The 19,061-nt window shown below is 40.4% G+C and overlaps 1 protein-coding gene across 1 annotated transcript in view; it reads left to right on the plus strand.

The window, feature by feature from the left end:
• myo1d (myosin 1D) overlaps positions 1 to 10,389 on the plus strand; it is a 427,465-nt gene extending 417,076 nt beyond the window's left edge. The window contains exon 22 of the mRNA XM_052038938.1: positions 5,886 to 10,389. Within this exon, the coding sequence (XP_051894898.1) occupies positions 5,886 to 6,042 (157 nt within the window). The 3' untranslated portion in view covers positions 6,043 to 10,389. The remainder of the gene's footprint in view (positions 1 to 5,885) is intronic.
• Positions 10,390 to 19,061: the final 8,672 nt, after the last annotated feature.

A 19,061-nucleotide genomic window follows, 5' to 3' on the forward strand; every position in this document is an offset into this window, starting at 1 on the left:
TTTTTAGACCAATCTACATGTCTCTTCCTTGGATGTAATACTGTCTGTAATATCTCTTGTTAGTGAACTGAGCTACCCTTCAAGTTTCATTTTTGTTTCATGAAGAAGTGAACAATTGTTGCAGCTCATCCAGCACCCATTATATATTGACATTGCTAATCCAATGTCTACCACATAAATCATATTTCCCAATCTATCTTAGTCAACTCTCACCCCATACCATAGTAGCTTCTTTATTTAGTTTCAGGACTGTAGTTTCAGAAACTATCATGACACTCAACTTCATGAGGAATTTTAGTGTGTTATGGTTGTTCCTCCCCAAGTGGCCTTGCACAAGATTGCTAATTAATGCTCTTTCATTACACAGTTCAGTCTCTGATGGTTTGTTCTCCAGTTGGATCCTCAGTGTATTGGTTCAGAAAACCAACTCCTAAACACTCCAGTGATTCCTCCTCCACTGTATTGTTACTAATTTAGTTATCCCAATCTATGTATAGATTAAAATCACCCATTATCACAGTTATACTCTTATTGCACATGTCTCTAATATCTTGTTAATGCCATCCCTAACATCACCAATACTGTTTCAGGGGTATACCACTCCTACTAATGTTTTCTGACCCTTGGTATTTCTAATCTTTACCCATACAGACATTGCATCATCTGAGCTAATAACCTTGCTCACTATTATATTAATCTCCTCTTTAACAGTACCCCACCTGTTCCATTTTGCATGTATTGAATATCTCTGAATTTTCAGTTCCCATCCTTAGTCTCACTGAAGCCATCATTCCATAATCCCAATCATATCAAACCCATTTATGATCTATTTGCAAAATTAATTCATGCACCTTATTGCAAATGCTCCCTGATTAAGACACATAGCCTTGACGCTTGACTTGCTAATATTCGTAATCCCCTGAGCAATGCAGTGGCCCTGTTTGTTTTTCCACCCTGAATGTCCACTTTTGCTTCTCACCTTCAAAGGACTTTATATCCTAGCTTCCTCTTCCTCTGTTCCCTGCCATTTTAGTTTACAATCTCAACAACCCTAGAAAACACCCCCACTGTCAGCCTCTGTCCTGCCTGAGCAGAATCAGTTTTCCTTGTACATGTCCCACCTTCCTCAGAACTGGTTCCATTGCTGCAGGAATCCAAATCCCTCCCTCCTACTCCGTCTCTCCAACCATGCACATGCCTGGTCTATTCTGTTCCTATACTTACTAGGATATGGCACTAGAAGTAATCCTGAGATCACTACTTTAGAGGTCCTGCTTTTTAACCTAATACCTTAAATTCATCTTGCAGGACCTCATCCCTTTTCTTACCTATATATCGATATGTACCACAACTGTTCATCCTCCCCCTTCAGGATGCTCTGCAGCTGCTCTTAACCCTAGACACAGAGAAGCAACATGCCGCACGGAGTTACATTTGAGGCAGCAGAAATGTCTACCCTTTCGCCTTGAATCCTCCATCACCATAGCTCTGCCACTCATTTTCCTCGCATCCTGTGCAGCAGAGTCAGCCATGCTGCCACAAACTTGGCCCTTGCTGCATTCCCCTAAGAAACCATCTTCCCCAAAAATATCCAAAACAGTTTATCTGTTGGAGAGGAGGATGGGCACAGGGGAGTCCTGCACTATCTGCCATCCTCCACTCACCCATTTCCTTCCCATCTGTGCAGTCTTCACCTGCAGTCTGACTCCTCACTAAACATAATATCCACATACATCTCAATAGTGCAGATGCTCCACAGTGAATTCACTCATAACTCCAACTCCAAAATGCAGTTAGCCAGTAGCTGAAGCTGGATGTACTTCCTGCACACGTGGCCATCACGGACATTAGAAGTGTCCCTAGCTTCCCACGTTGTGCAAAATAAGCATTCCACAGATTTTAACTGCCCTGCCATGAAGTACCCATAAATTAAGCTCCTTAATTAACCCCCTTAATTAAAGAAAACTTATCATCCTGGGGACCTTATTCTATACCAAATACTGCTGACCATAATATAACACCTTTACTTTATTTTGTCTTGTGGACTGCAGTACTAAAAACAGTAGAAATACCCACCTGATTCTGAATACCAATCACGTGCTAAATGGTTGCAGAACCTGCCCCTGTCTGTATTCTGTCCCTGAGCAAATGTAAAGGGCGGCACAGTAGCGTAGCGGTTAGCACGACGCTATTACAGCGCCAGCGATCGGGGTTTGATTCCCATCGCTGTCTGTAAGGAGCTTGTACGTTCTCCCGTGTCTGCGTGGGTTTCCTCCTGGTGCTCCGGTTTCCTCCCACATTGCAAAGACATACGGGTAGGTTAATTTGGGTTTAAGATGGGCAGCGCGGACTCGTTGGGCCGGAAGGGTCTGTTACCACGCCGTAAATAAAATTTTAAAAGAAATTTAAAAGTCTCAAAAGACTCAACACTCACCTACTGACTGACAAAAATGTGACACTGCTGAGCCAAGGGCCAGTGTTTAGCATCTCCACAGAGTCCCACAATTCTACTCACTGTCACTTCTCCTTCAGCGAAGACAGTTCACTTACTAAAGCTCACACTCTGAGGACTGCTGTATACAAAATAAATAATCATGTTTCCAAATTTCAGTTAAGTGTGATACTTAAGTCTGCTTTTATCATTCACAGTGACATTAGTGTTCTTTATTTTGGTCTGGTCATTTTATGAAAGGAGTTAACTGCAAGCAGTTTTGCTCAGAAACAGTCAAACCTCCTATTGCCTGGACACTGACATAGGAGGAAAGCTGGCTTAGAAACTGGTCCTTAACTTGCCAAACCAAGCTTTGAATTTAGTCTACACTGATGCTATGAAAAGCTCATCTTTCTGTTGTACATAACGGACAAATTTAAAGTGAACTTGGATTGTCGTGATCCAGGCTTTATTTGAGCATGAATATGCATCACAGAGTTATCTCAATTCTACACTAATTGCAACTGAATTGCTAATTTCACTCTGCCTCCTCCCATGCAACTCATCCTCTCCTGAAATCTTCAATACTGGGATATTTTCATCTCTGCCAATCCTTCAATGCTTAAAGCATCTGTGTTAGCTATGTCTTAGAGGCTGCAGTTTTGAGTTTTACGGAAGTCCCATTCTAGAGTCCAAAGTTCAGGCAGGTACTCTAGTACAGTCCTGAGGAAATGCCAGATTTCTGGAGATCGCCTCTTCCAGATGAGGTATTAAACCAAGTCCTCATTCTGCCCTCTCAAGTTCTGATCAGAACCATGGATTTCTCACTGCTGTCCTTCCCAACATTCATCCTATCACTAACATTACTAAAACACTGACTAACGGTCATTAAAGCATTGTGGCTTCCGGGAGCTTGTTGTATACAAATTGGAAGCTGTACTTTCTATATTACACTATATTTCTAAATCACTTCATTGACCGTAAAATACATTGGGACTTCCTGAAGTGGTGAAAGTTGCTGAATCAATTCCTTGGTCTTGCTGACGTTGAGTGCGAGGTTGTTGTTGCAACACCACTCAACCAGCTGATCTTCAGTACCTAGGTACGTAAGCTGTCTGGAGGTACGTAAGCTGTCTGGCAGGAGCATTATCAGATAAAATTTGAACAAGGCATCACCATTGCCCATGTAAAAATGGCAAACTGACTGTGCTTATTTTCTACGTCATTAATGTTTTAGTTGAATATTGAACGACCCAGACTGGAGGAAACATTATGTTCTAGAATATGATGGCTGAATTAGAATCATTGGAGAAAATTAATACAAGATGCAAAGAAAGGAGGCATGTCATTTTAATTGTTCATTTAGTTTGGACACAATAACTGTTCCAGTTAAATCTCCACAATGTTGTCAGCAGTCATTGTTTATTTCTGTAAAATTATGCAGAAGAAGTTGTAACTGTTCTAACATTTACTGACTGAATTTGTGCTTGTGTCTTTATTTTACAAAAAAAGATAATTTCTCGTCTTCATTCGGTCCCTGTCCCAGAATCACTGAAATCTCTTCTATTTCTAATACTAGCTCAATAATCTTGGGCTTCTTCTGGCTGCAATTACACAGCAAAGAAGAAGAAAATAAAAGCCCAAATATCTGTGAATGAGTGAGCTAAGAGACTATATATGACCATAAGATGGATATATCTTTTAGGAAAATTGAAGATTATACTGGCAATTGTTTCAGTTTTCAATGCCTACATGCCTACAGTTTTTCATCAACTGTTCAATAAAGTTCTGCTTTTGGCAATTTTTCTTTGAAACCTGGAAGCAATTGTCCTTTTATTGCTGAATGTGAGAAAGGCCTTGAACCAGGGCCAGTATGTTGTGAATTTTAAAGCTGAAACAATGGTAATGTAGTTGGCCAGTGTAAGTTGTTGTTTATCCTTTCAGCCTGGTTGGTTTGTACGCTGAGATGTATAAAATATATGGAACTGTTTAGTTCTGGATATATGGAGGGTAAAGAATTATGCAGTTAGTTGATAATTTTGTGATTTTTTTTGCTAGGTGGTTGTAATTTTTTAAAGTGACTTCAATAGCTCTTTCCATGCAGTGGAAATGTGGATATTGTTTGAGTATTACATCATTAGATACATATTTTGTGTCATCATTGTTGCAATTTGCTTGAAGAAACGACATAGCAACACACTGGGTACATGGCCTGCTGGTAATCGATGCTTAATGGTGAAACATGATGGTAGTTGCTTGGACCAAAGAGAAAAAAGATATTTTGCCTGACTTGTAGTCTTGTTCACTTGGGCCCAATAGATTGTTTATCACCTGGGTGATGCTGTGGATTTTTGAAGATGGAACAAGTTATGCAAGATGAGCTTCAACTGGAAAACTTTAAAGATACCACAGAAAGTAAACCTTGTTTGAAGCAGTCTTAGTGTAGCACTGATGGTATCCAATCATTCAACACCTGGGTGTTATCAAGATCCAGTAGAATTTGAGTTAATAGTCAGAAGTTGGAAGTTTTCTAAATTTTATGAGTACTCTTGTTTTGCTTTTAATACCAAACCACATTTGAAAATTTACAAAGGCTCTTTACAACATTCAAATGAAGTTCATGATTATAAACTGGTTGGTGTGTTTTTTGTATGTTCCCCCTCTCTGCTCCAGGATAAATATTAAATGGAGTCAATGTTAAATAATAGCAAACATGTCCTGCAAGTATCTGATATACCCAAGCAATGCTGTCTTAATCCTGCAGTAGAAACCAATCTCTCTTTTGCCTTGAGATGTTCAAACTCCCACAGTGCCATTGTCAGGTACCATTTTATAACAGGATTTCAACCTTTTTACTTGAAGATGTGCCTAATTAATTAATCCCTGAGGGACTATCATGCGTTGCTTTGCAAGGCGGCAATTATGCAAGCTAATTTCCATTTATTCACTGCTGATTGTAATTTTAAATAAAATGTGCTCGTCTGTTTGTCCTAATGCCATTGCAATTAAAAAAAACCTCAAAAGACAATGCATTAAAGCTTCACCATCCTTGACCATGCAGCTGTTTGTTGTAGAAATGTTGGTGGAAAATTTTATGTGTTGTTATCCATTTTAATAAAACCAAAGCTAAAGACTTTAGAAATATGTATTTAGAACAATAAGCAGTTTAGCTTGGAAACTCTGAAAACTTGCCAAGTTGTTTAGCTGGTTTTGAGGGTGAATACCTATGACAACAGTTTGTTGTCATCAAAAATTGTCACACCAAATAGGATTGAATGTGTTGGTTCTGACTCAGTTTATTGTAATGGTACTAGTTTTTCCTTTGCATGCTCATTTATGTTTCAAACAACATAAATGTTTTAATATTAACGATAATATTTATTCAATATCCAAATATATCTTGGAAACATCTAAGACAGGCATTTTGATAAAAATTTTTCTCTTCCATTTCTAGTGAGAAAAGGCACTTCCAGGTGAAGGCGTGTGATCCTGTTCAGTGTTTCATGCATGGCAAGAAGTACACCATCATTGTGGAGACCAAAATCAACCAGTCACAGCCTGACTTCACCAAGACACGATCAGGATTCGTCCTTTCCTGGCCTGGAAACTAACAAATGCCTTTTCTAGTCTTATTCGGCACAAGGCCAGAATGCCCTTCAAATTCACCTGGAGGAATTCAACATTAGCGATGGGAAAAGAGGCGTGTCTAGTTCACATTTAGCAATATAAACATTCATGCTGCAGAAATATTTTCCAATTGACATGCCTCTTCTGACTGATCTGCATTAACCTCTTTGTTGCATCTAATACTCCTGTGACACTCCTTGACCTGCTAACAGCTGAAATTGGCTTTTTCTCTTTTGTCTATCATAAGTCTTACCTCGATCTCTTTAATTATGACAATCATGCACAGCAGGCTCTGGTCTACTTTTTCAGGGTTATGGACTTTTGCACTCGCTATTTATTTTTTTATTTAAAAAATTTAACACGATTTTAATAATGGAGAAAGAGAGGGAACAGATTCTTCCATATGAAAATGCTTAATTATTTTAAGTCTATAAACTCACACACCATTATAAAATGAACTATTCTTGAGATAACCATCTTGATTCAGATGTCCATTTAATATTCCATCAATTTAGGTTCAAATTTCTGATCATCTTATCTTTCTGATTTTATGATGTGAGGCCAGACAGAGACTGTTGCAATTTTGATATGATATCTGCAAATCTGTGGGCCACAGTACAGTTTGACGACATGCCATATGGCCTACCTTTTTCGTATACTATATGCTAAATATGCAAAAAGCTTGAACTTGCAAGGTCTTTTTTCTTTGTTTTGAATCTAGTTTTAAAGAGGTTGTGTCATGTCAGTCACACTGTATAAGTTTCAGTCAAACTTAGAGCCAATCTTGGTTTTATTGACTGTCAGGCTTGTGTTTTGCCACCCCTACCCCAACACTGCAATATACACAAATATATTTACACATTTTTTTAAGCATTGTGCTGGCTTTTTCAGTTCATATGCTGATGAATGTGCTGTTTCTCACCATAGCATCTGCTAACAGTAGCACATCCTGCTTGCTGATGAAGTGAGACTTTCAACCATTAACCTATATTCATAGCCAGAATTCATTTTATCACAAGATTTGACATTATCTTTTTAAATCCTCTTATGGGGGACAGTTTGTTTCTCTGTTTTAATTCCTCTTCCTTTAACTCTCCAGACCAGTGCCTCTGCTGTTGAATGGGCATACACAGAGTCTGGACACAGGCTAAGTTCATTGCCACCTGTAGCTGGCTGCTAGGTGGTAATAGGGACTGATCACATTTTTCCCCTTCCCACTAATATACCCTGGCCCCATTAACTTCAGTGCCTCTCTAGTTGATAAGGTAGCAATCATAAGAGCACAGGAGGACTGAAATTTCCAGTTAGCCAGTGTACCATGGCAGATTTGCATTTATGCAATCCTAATTCAGCGTAAATACTCACAATGCAAAGCAAATTTGCCTTGTCCAGTAGGTCTCCATTTTCCAGTGCTATATCTCTATTGGTCGGTAACAGGGATAAGGCATGACTAGTTTAGATGCTTACCATAGTTCTACATACATACAAAGGGAGATTTTGGGTTCTGTGATTTGTTTGTTCAGTTGACTCCTGCAAAGTGAACAATTTGTCTCAAATTTGTCTCAAAATTGTCCTCACATGTCAAAAGCCTGCAGGGAAATAGCAGTGATAATTATTCTTGTTGTGTACTGTTCCCTGATTATGGAATAATGTCTGCCACACAGCAAGTAAACATGCATGTTCCACTAGTTGTGGAATATTGTCTGTAGCATAGTAGATAAAGGAAGCGGGTCAAATTCCTGCAGGGTTTCCCAATCTCTGCCCGGATGATTGGCAGAAATCTCCAGAAAAATAACAGTAATTCGTGCTGTTTATTGAGGGTTTGGTGTGAAAGTTGCAGGGGGAGATCAGAAGAAAATCAAAGGAAGTTCCAGGTGAAAATGCTAAGAGTCAGGCAAGGACTGAAAGTAAAACAAAAGCTTTTAAGTCTTACTGCAGATCATGTCTGGGGAATAGAGCTGAATTGCATCCCCTTCAAGGTCATTTAACTTGACCAGCAGCATGGTTAGCTGTAAAATTTGCTCATGGATTCCTGCAGTGCCAACTTCATCTGTAGTAGAACTCTCTTCCTGAGTTAGAAAATCGTGTCCTACTCCAGGATTCAAATTCATTGGAGGAGTTGGAGGTATGATCTTTCAGATGAAAGAGTAAATCAAGGTCCTTTCTACTGCATTCTGAAAATGGAAGAGATTCAATGAAGGGCAGATGGTGGTTCACTTATTTACTGGCCAATATTAAATCCTCAATTAATAGCATCAAAAACGGATCAAATCGTCGTTTATGATGTTTGTTGGACCTTGCTGTGTAAAAACTGGGGTTTACATTTGCTTAAAAAAGGATGCATTTCATTGGCTATTAACAGTTTAGGTCTATCCTGGAATGTGGAAAACAGTGCAGTAATGCAAATTACTCATTCATTCCTTCTGGAATCTTGCAGCCCAGAAAACACACAGTCCTTTAAAAATGATGGCAGCTGGTGCATAAAGAACCTTATGCACAGCTTAAGTTTAATCTTAAATTGTTGAAATTTCACAAGTGCATTTAAACCACTTCCCTCCTGCAGGTCAAAGGCTTCAATGATATAACTTCCTCTCATTGCTATTTTCTACTACATTTTTCAATTTATTGTGAAAGTGGGCAGGTTTAAGCTGTGACTACTCATTCGCTGGTCCTTTACCCTGTCGTCAATCACCACACACTAAGCCATGCAATAGGCTCATTGTCTAATCAGTAACCCCATCTGATTCAGATCAGTGACTGGAACTGCTGGACAGTATGCCTTATATTATAATTTAAAAGTAACGGAAAACTTCACTGTAGTTCAGCTGATTATTAAAGGAACCCCATTCCTTTGAGCAAAAAATGTTCACTTAAATAGACTCAACTGCACTAATTTTTTTAATAATAGGAAGGTGAATAGGAATTAGATTTCTGAATCTCTAGTCTGTTATTATGTAGTTTATGTATAGTTGACACCAGATATGTTAAGCCACATTTGGCATATGCTGTCCTGTAAGATCAGAGAACTATTATATCTTTCGTGAAGTGAATCGTCCAGAAGGTTCACTCTGATCAATAGCCATTTTTGGGAAGTTTGGTTCAAGCCACTCATCGGAAAGGAGATCATGGATTTTATTATTTTTCCACAGAACAATCTTGGCAAATCTGTAAACATTGTTACTAATTAATGCTCAGCTATGTTCCAATAAAAGAAATAATGACCAAAGATATGGGTGTATATTGCACACACTGACACCTGCTTGTCATTAGCCAATCCTTGATTATTATTTATTGAGCTTGCACTAAATGCTTGATCCATTTTCAATAACCCGCAATATTGTATGGAATGGTCAAGGCTTTTACAACCTCTGAAGGATTTTTTTTGCTTTTCAGAGCTCATGTTTGATGTCCTCTGCTGGAGGTTGAGCTGGTGATTTTTAAAATTTTATTTACACTAATGAACAGTTGCCTTATTCTGATAGATTTTATGCTTGCTGGTATCTCCAATAATTGACGAATCAAATTCTACTATTTCCACTTCTGCAGCCTGGTAACAAAGCTTGTAAACAATTTATTTTGAAAGTTTTCACCACCCAAAAGACTGTAAGGGTATCAGACATTGACAAAGCAAATAACATTCCTATTTTTTTATTACAATGCAGGAGCTGAGGAGGTTACAAGGGACCTCTCAGTGATACATGTTATGATGGAGGGGAGTTGCAGTGCCACTGGCTGCAAGGAAAAAAATTAGCTCAACATTTTGTATTTTCCCGCCTCCACTCTCCATCACAGCCACGTGCCCACATATCAGGTTTGGTGATGGGCAGGTATCTAAGCATGTTGGTTTTAGATCTAACATCCGATTTCCCCTTAACAACTATATTCATGAGAACAGGTGGGTTGGTTAAAAGAACACCAGATATGCAATAAATTGTGCCAGCAACACAAACAGTTGTTCAAGTGCCTTTATAGTTAAGAAGTCAGGTCATTGGAACATGCACCTGAGATCTTTTGTTATTGGTGTCTTAGATACTACCAATTGTAATAAAATGGTGTATTTAATCACTGATGTATCATGTATAAATCAGCTTTATATTTAGAAATGTAATATTCAGAATTCAAATTAAATCAAATATGGATAATTACAATATCAGGAGCATAATCTTTGGTCATCAAAAGTTTCATGATGTTTTGCTTAAATCAAAGTTTATGGTGCAATTTTATTTGATATGCAATTTTGATTTGTAAATTAGTATTTCTGAGAAGTTTTGTCCCAGTGTAGCCTTGATAGGCTATTCAATAAATTACTTTATTTTCACAAATGCTTAATATGTTCCACACTAGAAAAGAAATTTAGTGCTTTCATCAAATAAAAGCATTCCTTAAAGTACTGTCACGTGGTGATTCTTTTAAATTAATGCAGCATAAGTACATTTGTAACTCAAGTTATAATTTTTTTTACACAGGCTGAAACATGGAGCATTATGAATTCTTCCCTGTATTCTTCATATGGTGAAGTCTCAAGATATGGTGGGTAAACAGCCCGCTGTGTTTGGGATTAGAGAGCCTGCTTAAAGTGGGAAACCAATATAAGGACACCACAAACATCGGGGAAAAATTAAAAAGATGTTGCACATTGAAAGGTAAAGTGACAAAAATGTGTATTACAGTCCAATGAAGGAAACAGAGTAAGACTAAGCCAATGAATTTGTATCTGTTGAGAGTAGGAAGATGGAATTGAGCAGGAAGAACATGTAGGACGTCCTCTTTCTGCCACAAAAGAGACTAAGAAGGCAACTCCAAATGGGACTGACTGTAGGAGTAAAATAATGAGATAAATGAAGGGCAAAGACACAGTTGATGGACTTGGTTAGCAGGTAACAAACTCTAGCTTGTAACTCAAGTCACGACATCCATTTCAATTTAAGTTGAAATGGATGAAAGGTATTGATGCTCACTCAAAAGTATTGGACAACCTAAGTGCTTAAGGATAAAAGTGCTGTTTAGAGAAATAATACAATTTGAACTTTTACTGGTTGTTTTTTTTTTCTCATTTGGGTATTTGTGATGTTAAAGCCGTGTAATGCTTGCCTGTTTGGGACTCCCAAAAGAAAGAAAACTTAGATGCTAATTTAGAGAGGGTGGTGAGGGGTGGGCAGGGTTTGTGGATGGTCCACTTGGGTCCCAAATCATACAGCAGATCTGGGGAAGCCTGGGACGTAAACACCAAATCACCATAAAGGCATAAATGGATCATAAGGGCTGGCTCTCTATTCTACAAAACTTCCTTCCAGTAAAGGTTCAAATTGTACTTCTTTTCTAAACAGTGCTTTTATTTTTAAACACCTCTTCCATCCAAGAACCATAGAACCATACAGCACAAAACAGGCCCTTCGGTCCACCATGTTGTGCCGTCCATCAAACCACCCTCACACTACCTAACCCCTTCCTCCCGCATATCCCCCCATCCCACACTCCTCCATATGCCTATCCAACAAGCTCTTGAACCTGTTCAATGTATCTGCCTCCACCACCACCCCAGGCAGCACATTCCATGCACCAACCACTCTCTGGGTGAAAAATCTCCCCTGAACCTCCCACCCATAACCTTAAAGCCATGCCCTCTCGTCTTGAGCATTGGTGCCCTGGGAAGAAGGTGCTGACTGTCTACTCTATCTATTCCTCTCAGTATTTTCTATACCTCTATCATGTCTCCTCTCATCCTCCTCCTTTCCAGTGAATAAAGCCCTAGCACCTTAAGCCTCTCCTCATATTCAATACTCTCTAATCCAGGCAGCATCCTGGTAAATCTCCTCTGCACCCTCTCCAACGCTTCCACATCCTTGCTATAATGAGGCGACCAGAACTGAACACAGTACTCTAAGTGTGGCCTAACTAGAGTTTTGTAACGCTGCATCATCACCTTGCGGCTCTTAAACTCAATCCCGCGATTTATGAAAGCCAACATCCCATTGACCTTCTTAACTGCTCTTTCCACCTGTGAGGCAACTTTCAATGAACTGTGAATATGAACCCCCAGATCCCTCTGCTCCTCCACACTGCCAAGACTATGATCCTCGAACAAGCTAGAGAACAAATGCAAAAACTCAGCAGCAGCAGTAAACGAGCTACTGCATTTGTACCCCCAACAGTCAGATAAGGTGTAATCCAAGGGCAAGGAAGCACCAAGATGTTGCGATCCTTTGCTTTTTCTGTTTTCCTCAACTTTCTGCACAAGGTATAGCAGAGACATTGATGAGCTCTCAGAGTTTACACCAATGATTACAGACCTGTAGCCAGCTTTCATATGTACAAAAACCTCCAGAGTAATTTCATAGAGTCATACAACACAGAAACAGGGCCTTCGGCCCACCAATACAATCATCTACCACCCATATCACACAAATCCTACAGCAATCCCATTTTGTTCTCCCCTCATTCCAATCAATTGCCCCAGATTCCATCACCAGGGATAATTTACAGTGACCAATCATCCTAACATCCCACATGACTTTGGGATTCAATTTATGTAATTGGTTAAGTAATGATTGCTATTCATATCAGAATGTAAGAAATAAGGGCAGAAGTTGGCCATATGTCCCCTTAAGTGTCCCCTCAATTCTATGAAGATTGTGATTTGTTCATTGGCCCCACTCCACCTTTTCCCAATCCCAGCAGCTCTTGATTCACCTACAGTCCAAAGATCTAACAACTCAGACTTGAGTACACTTGATGACGAAACATCCATAGCTGCCTGGGTGGAGAATTCCAAAGGTTCACAAATCTGAGAGTAGAAATTCCTCTTCTCCTCTGCCGTGGTGACCCCCCCTAAGACACCATCCCTCCCCCATTCTAGATTCCCCCACAAGGCGAAACAGTTTTATAGTATCTACCCTATTAAGCCCATTCTATATCTTTCATTAAGACCCCTTCTCATTTTTCTAAACTCCAGAGAGTACACACTGGAACTGCTCTATCTTTGTTGGCAGAAGCCAGAAAAGGTAATCATGCAAACTGCCAGATCATTGTAAAACCATCTGATTTATTGACAACCTCCAATGAAGGGAACATTTTTCACTCTGGTCTACCCATCTCGCAACCGGACAATGTGATTGGTCTTCAGCTTTGGCCAATCAGATTAACCAGGACAATTCTTTTAAAGGGACCCTTAGAAGACAAGCAATAAATGTCGCTCACATCCTAAGAACAAATAGAAAAGGAGACGTCTGCCCACACTGCGTGATAAGGTAGTGTGATCCTGTGAGAACATACTTCACATATGATCAATATCAGGGCTTGGGGAAATTGTGATATCAAGTGCTCTTAGCAGGAACTGAATGGTGAAAACAAAGTCAGCAATATGCCATGTGTGCATTGGAAGATGAGCCTTCTGACTCCCAGGAGCATTTTGTTGATTTGTTGAAGCAGGAACTCTACAAACATTTGGTCTGTTTGTTCCCAATGTTAAGCCACAATCTCTTTTTAAACCAGATTGAGCTAAACATAATACATGTCCTGGGGGCCTTGACCATCCTGTGAGATGGATCCACCCAAGCACTTGACTTGCCGCTGTTCCACTTGACTCGCCACACTATCCTCCCTGGCCAACGAGTTGCCAATAATCGTGTATCTAAAAGGGAAACAGAAACAGAAAATGCTGGAAACAAGCAGCGGGTCAGGGAGCATCTGTGGAGAGAGGTGATGTTTCATGTCTGATGATGGGTCCTCAGCTTGAAATATGAACTCTCCACAGATGCTGCCTGACCAGCTGAGTGTTTCCAGCATTTTTTGCTTTTATGTCAAATATCCAGCATCTGCAGTATTTTGATTATTCTGAAAGGAAAACTGGCTATCTGTTTGGTCCAGGGAGCCAATTTTCCCATAAAACCAATGGAAGCCATGGATGGGGCTGAAATCCACAGGTCACTGCCAACTCCTTCAAAGGAACAGTCTTTGACACAATTGGGCAGGGATGCATGGGACCAGAAAAAGTACTATGCCTGCACACCCAAGGTAGGACTCCACTCTGCTGTCTGCCTGGTCTCTGAGACCCACCCAGTGCCAGGCCTTCTCACTGGGCTAACAAAGGGAATGAGATACCTTAGGAGTAATTCTGGCCCAGTCAGATCTTCTAGGCCTGAATCTGGTTCCAGGGCCATATTCTACTCTACACCCACAGGCACTATTCACATGCCTGTCACTGTGTGACAATGGGGTACAGTACCATTGGAGACAGGTTTGTCATTGGATAACACTGGTGTACAGTACAGGTTGTCAATGCAAACTGGGGCCAAGCAAAGGCGCAACAGCACCCTCACACTTTTCTCGATTTTTCTTGCCACGATGCTACACCTCACGTCCAGCAAGCTTTCCACTGGAGTGGAGCTCATCTACAGGACCACTGGAAAACTGGTCAACCTGCTGCATTACCTTCTCTCCAGAACCAAATCATCACACTGCAGTATGCAAACCAAAGGAATGAGGGAATGGGCTTAACACCTGTTAAATAAATGTCCTCTACTGACCTGTCCCCACAGTACGTCACCATTCAGGCACGTATACAGACACCCACATAAAGCTAGGAAAAGCAAGTGGAGCAATGAGGGGGCATTGAGCATGGAGACTTTAGGTAAAGCAACAAGGAGGCAGTGAGAACATCCTTCAATCAGGTCCTTGGTCTGCTTGGTAATCTCTTGCTGTGATGGAGCTCCAGGTGTCCATCAGGGCCAACTGAGTGGAACTAGGGCCTTAAGGCTGGAGCTATTGGCCAGGGAGATGACCCTGGTTCATTTATCCTGCCCGTGGATTTGGACGATTTTGCAGAGTGCATCGGCAGTACACCCCCAGTGTTACGAGGTACCCACTGTCAGAAGTCCACAAGAGGGTCAGGTCTCTGCTGCCCAGTAGACCAAGAGTTTTGAGCTGGATTTGAGGTCTTGATCTTCAAACTCCCATTTCCTCAGTCGGCCAAAGGCTGCGTTGGTGCATTGAGCACGAAGGCAAGTTTCCTCATCAATGGCTGCCTTCACTGATGGATGGATCCCAAGATATGGGGCATGGTCTCGTTTTCCACATTCTTCCAATACTGAGACCAGATGACTTACTGAACCTCTGAGCCAGGCAAACTGTTAGAGAGGGAAGCTCGAGAAAAGGGGAGCCAAGAAAACACCAAAGCACAGATATTCAATATCAGATTTATCACACGCAAAGACTAAGCACTTCAATGTGTGTCAAAAGAACTGCATCAGTTTACTGACTGTCTTTATTTATTTAGCAGCCAATGATTTTTTTACATTGCAAAGTGTATGTCCACATTGCAGCCCAGTAAAAATGAGTGCAAGCTTCAAAGACTCAGTGGGATAATCAGTACAAGTTAGCTAATGTAGCCCCAATATTCAAAAAAGGGGATAGAGAGAAAACAGAAAACTATAGAGCAGTTGGCCTGACATCAGGGGCGGAGAACACACCAGAACCTATTATAAAAGACGGTCTGCAGAACACTTGCAGAAGAGGAACATGATCAGATAAAGTCAGCATGGATTTGTGAAAGAGAAATCATGCTTAATCAATTCAATCAATCTACCAGAATTTTTCTGAGGATGTAACTCTCAGAATAGATGATGGGGAACCAGTAGATGTAGTGTATTTGGTCTTTTAGAAAACTTTCAATAAGGTCCTAATAAGAGATTAACATGGAAAATTAAAGCACATGGGACCGGGAGCAAGGGGCTGATATGGAGAACTGGTTGGCCAATAAGAAACAAGGAGTAGGAATAAACAAGTCCTTTTCCAAGTGACGGGCAATGACTAGAGGGCTACCGCAGGGATCAGTGTGAGGGCCCCAGTTATTCACAATATATATTAATGTCCAAAACTGCACATTATATTACAGCTATGGCCTCACCAAGTGCACTGTACAATTGTTATAAGACTTCCTTTGCACCTATACTTAAAACTTACTGCAATAAAGGCCAACATATCATTTGTCTTCTTAACTGCTTGTTGTACCTGCATGTTTGCTTTTAGTAACTGGTGTACCAGGACACCCAGATACCTCTGTACATCAACACTTCCCAAACTATCTGCATTTAAATAATACTCTGCCTTTCTGTTTTTCCTACTAAAGGAGATAACTTTGCTTTATCTATATTACACTGCATCTGCCGTGTACTTACCCACACCCTCTAAGTATCTAAATTGCCTTGAAACTTCTTTGCAACCTCCTCACAACCCACAATCCCACAGTTTTGTGTCATCAGCAAATTTAGAAACGTGTGTTTAGGTCATTCTAAATTGTCGAATTTTAACTCCTCCATATGTTGTTGATGTGACATTGTTTTATTTTAAGATACCTTCTTTTGAGTATGCTGCTTCTTCAGGTTTTCCACAGTGATATTTTATTAACAGTGGTACAATGTTGCTACGCACTCCTACATCACTACTGGTATTTTTTTCTAATCTATTCTCTGAATTGAATGAAAGTGTGAGTTCTACTTCTCAGGTAACTGCCACATCCTGTCACTCCTTACAGATTTATGGTTCCAGTATCTCGTGTGTCCCTGAGCTCCCTGCTAGCTTCCCATGATGTGGATGTCCTGGTTTGGATTCTCTTGTATTGGTTTTCTCACCCTCACTGCTCCATCTTCTTGATATGTTCTCACTCTCAATCTGCACACCTTCTCCCAGTGGTTAAACTTGCAGATTGAGTTCATAGAATCTTCAGATCCTGCTGAATAACCTTCTTTAGGTCTGAATTTCATTCTTTTCTTTCTGTTGTCTCACTTCATCAAAGCCGTTTCCCTTTCCCAGCATTGATTTGGGGACTGGCTCTTTGGCTATTCAGCATTTTCAGATGTCACAGCCATCTTACAATTCTGTCCAGGAAATCCTTACAAGCCAGTGTTAATTTCTCTTTGAAAGTTGGCACTCATCTAGCTCGTGTAATATAGATTCTTCTTTCTTTTACTTACTTAACTGCTCCCACCATGTCACATCTTTTTGTTTTCCAGAACACAGTTATTTACATTAACATCTATGGCTCACAACATTATTTATTCGTCCAGGCATCATGCCATATGATACAACACAATGGGTATTCAAAGTATGTATTATAGTACACCAGTGGGTGATGCAGTACAACACGTACAAAATGGTACACTTACAGCTAACAGTATAATTCCTTACTCAATCTTCCAATAATATGACACTTGTTGTGCTCAAATACCTCCATGATCCAGCCCCTGCCTTGGTAATCTTCTCCATTTGTACAACCCTCTACAGACCTCCAGTTCTGGCCCTTTTTTTTCCATCTGTGACACATTTCATTCCATGACTGATGTTGGTGTCATCAGCTGTCCAGGCCCTGAACCTCTCAGACCATTTCTCTTTCTCTAAGACTTTCCTTAAGACCGAACTTCTTGATCACTAATTTCATCTTGATCCTTAATTTGCTTTAATTTGTCCTTCTTTGGCTCTGTGTTAATTTCTCTTTCTGAATTACCTTGGGACATTTTACTGAGTCAAAATTGTTGAGAGATTTGTAGGAAACAGCTGCGTTAGGAAAAATGGAGGAAAGAAACAATTTTAATCTGCCTTAAAACATCACTGGGCACCTGTTTCCATTACATCTAATAGCAATCAAATTTATTTTTTCCATTTCTGAACCTTGTGTTGGGTTTAATGAGGAATATTCCTTAAATTAACACACCTTGTCTGTGGGAGTAGGTCAAAGTGTTAAATAAAACTACTTCCTTAAGTGAAAATCAGTTCTCAACCTGAGCTGCATCAAGCAATGTGAGTCGCGTCATTGGACAGCAAGGCGGAGGAGAAATATGTGGTGGGCTTGGGGTTGGCATCAAGCCAAGATTGTCTCTGGTACCCCTTGTAGAATGAGAAAAGACTTTATGCTTACATTGCCAAGCCAAGTGAACAAAAAACAGAGGATGTAAAAAAGGAACTTATTAGCATATCTCCATGGCAACAATGAAGCAAATACATTGGTTCTTCTATCACATTATCCCTTTCATTATCCCACATCAACAGCTCACAGGGGAGTTTTCAGACAGTTGCTGGAATGGCCAGGGGCATCCTGTTAGGAAAACACCACCACCATATTAACAGCTGCAAGTAGACACAAACACTGGCATACAGACTGTGTGTCACCACATGCATCAGGGCACTTTCCTCTCTTTACACGTGACGAGTGCACTTGGCAACATTTATCTTACTAATTAGTCTGTTTCACTTCCCCAACTTTGACTGGAAGCTCAGCTTTCTCAACTCATTCAGTGTACCCTGTCCCTCCAATTACTGCCCCTCAGAAATCAAGTCTCATCAGAACAGAGTCTTTGTCCTGGTTATTATAAATTCACCCCGTGAATGGTCAAATTCTCCCACATTATTAAAGAAAAGTTCCCTACTTAAAAGTTAATGTTGGTTTTACTTTCTTCCAGTCAATTTTGCTCACCTAATAGGAATCTTGCTGCTATCATGTTCAAATCCTCTCCACAACTTACAACTGCAATCGGGACTAAAGCAGGGCAGTACTCAGGGATTCCTGCATCATCAGGTATTTGTCCAAGCAGATGAACATTAAATACCCCATGGCACTATTCACCAGGTTACCTCACTACCCTCTCCTGCATCCCAGCAGCAACATCGGGTATAAATTACCAGGTTGTTCCTCCTGTTTTCTATTTGTGGTGTCTTGCTATGCACCTTTCACAATCTTGCAACATCCCAAAGCACTTTGCTGCCCATTAGTACTTTCAAACTGTATCAGCTGTTGTAAGGCAGGAAACATAGCAGCCACTTTTCCATTGGCTTGTTCCAATAAGGGTATTATCCAGATTCTCCAATTTAATAATGTTCAGTGAATGAAAAACACGATGATGCTGGAGGAACTCAGCAGGCCAGGCAGCATCCGTGGAGAAAAGCAGGCGGTCAACGTTTCGGGTCAGGACCCTTCTCCAGGACTGAAGATAGGAAAAGGGGAAGCCCGATA

Source organism: Pristis pectinata, chromosome 25, assembly GCF_009764475.1.
Source record: "Pristis pectinata isolate sPriPec2 chromosome 25, sPriPec2.1.pri, whole genome shotgun sequence".
In the NCBI taxonomy this organism is placed as follows: domain Eukaryota; kingdom Metazoa; phylum Chordata; class Chondrichthyes; order Rhinopristiformes; family Pristidae; genus Pristis; species Pristis pectinata.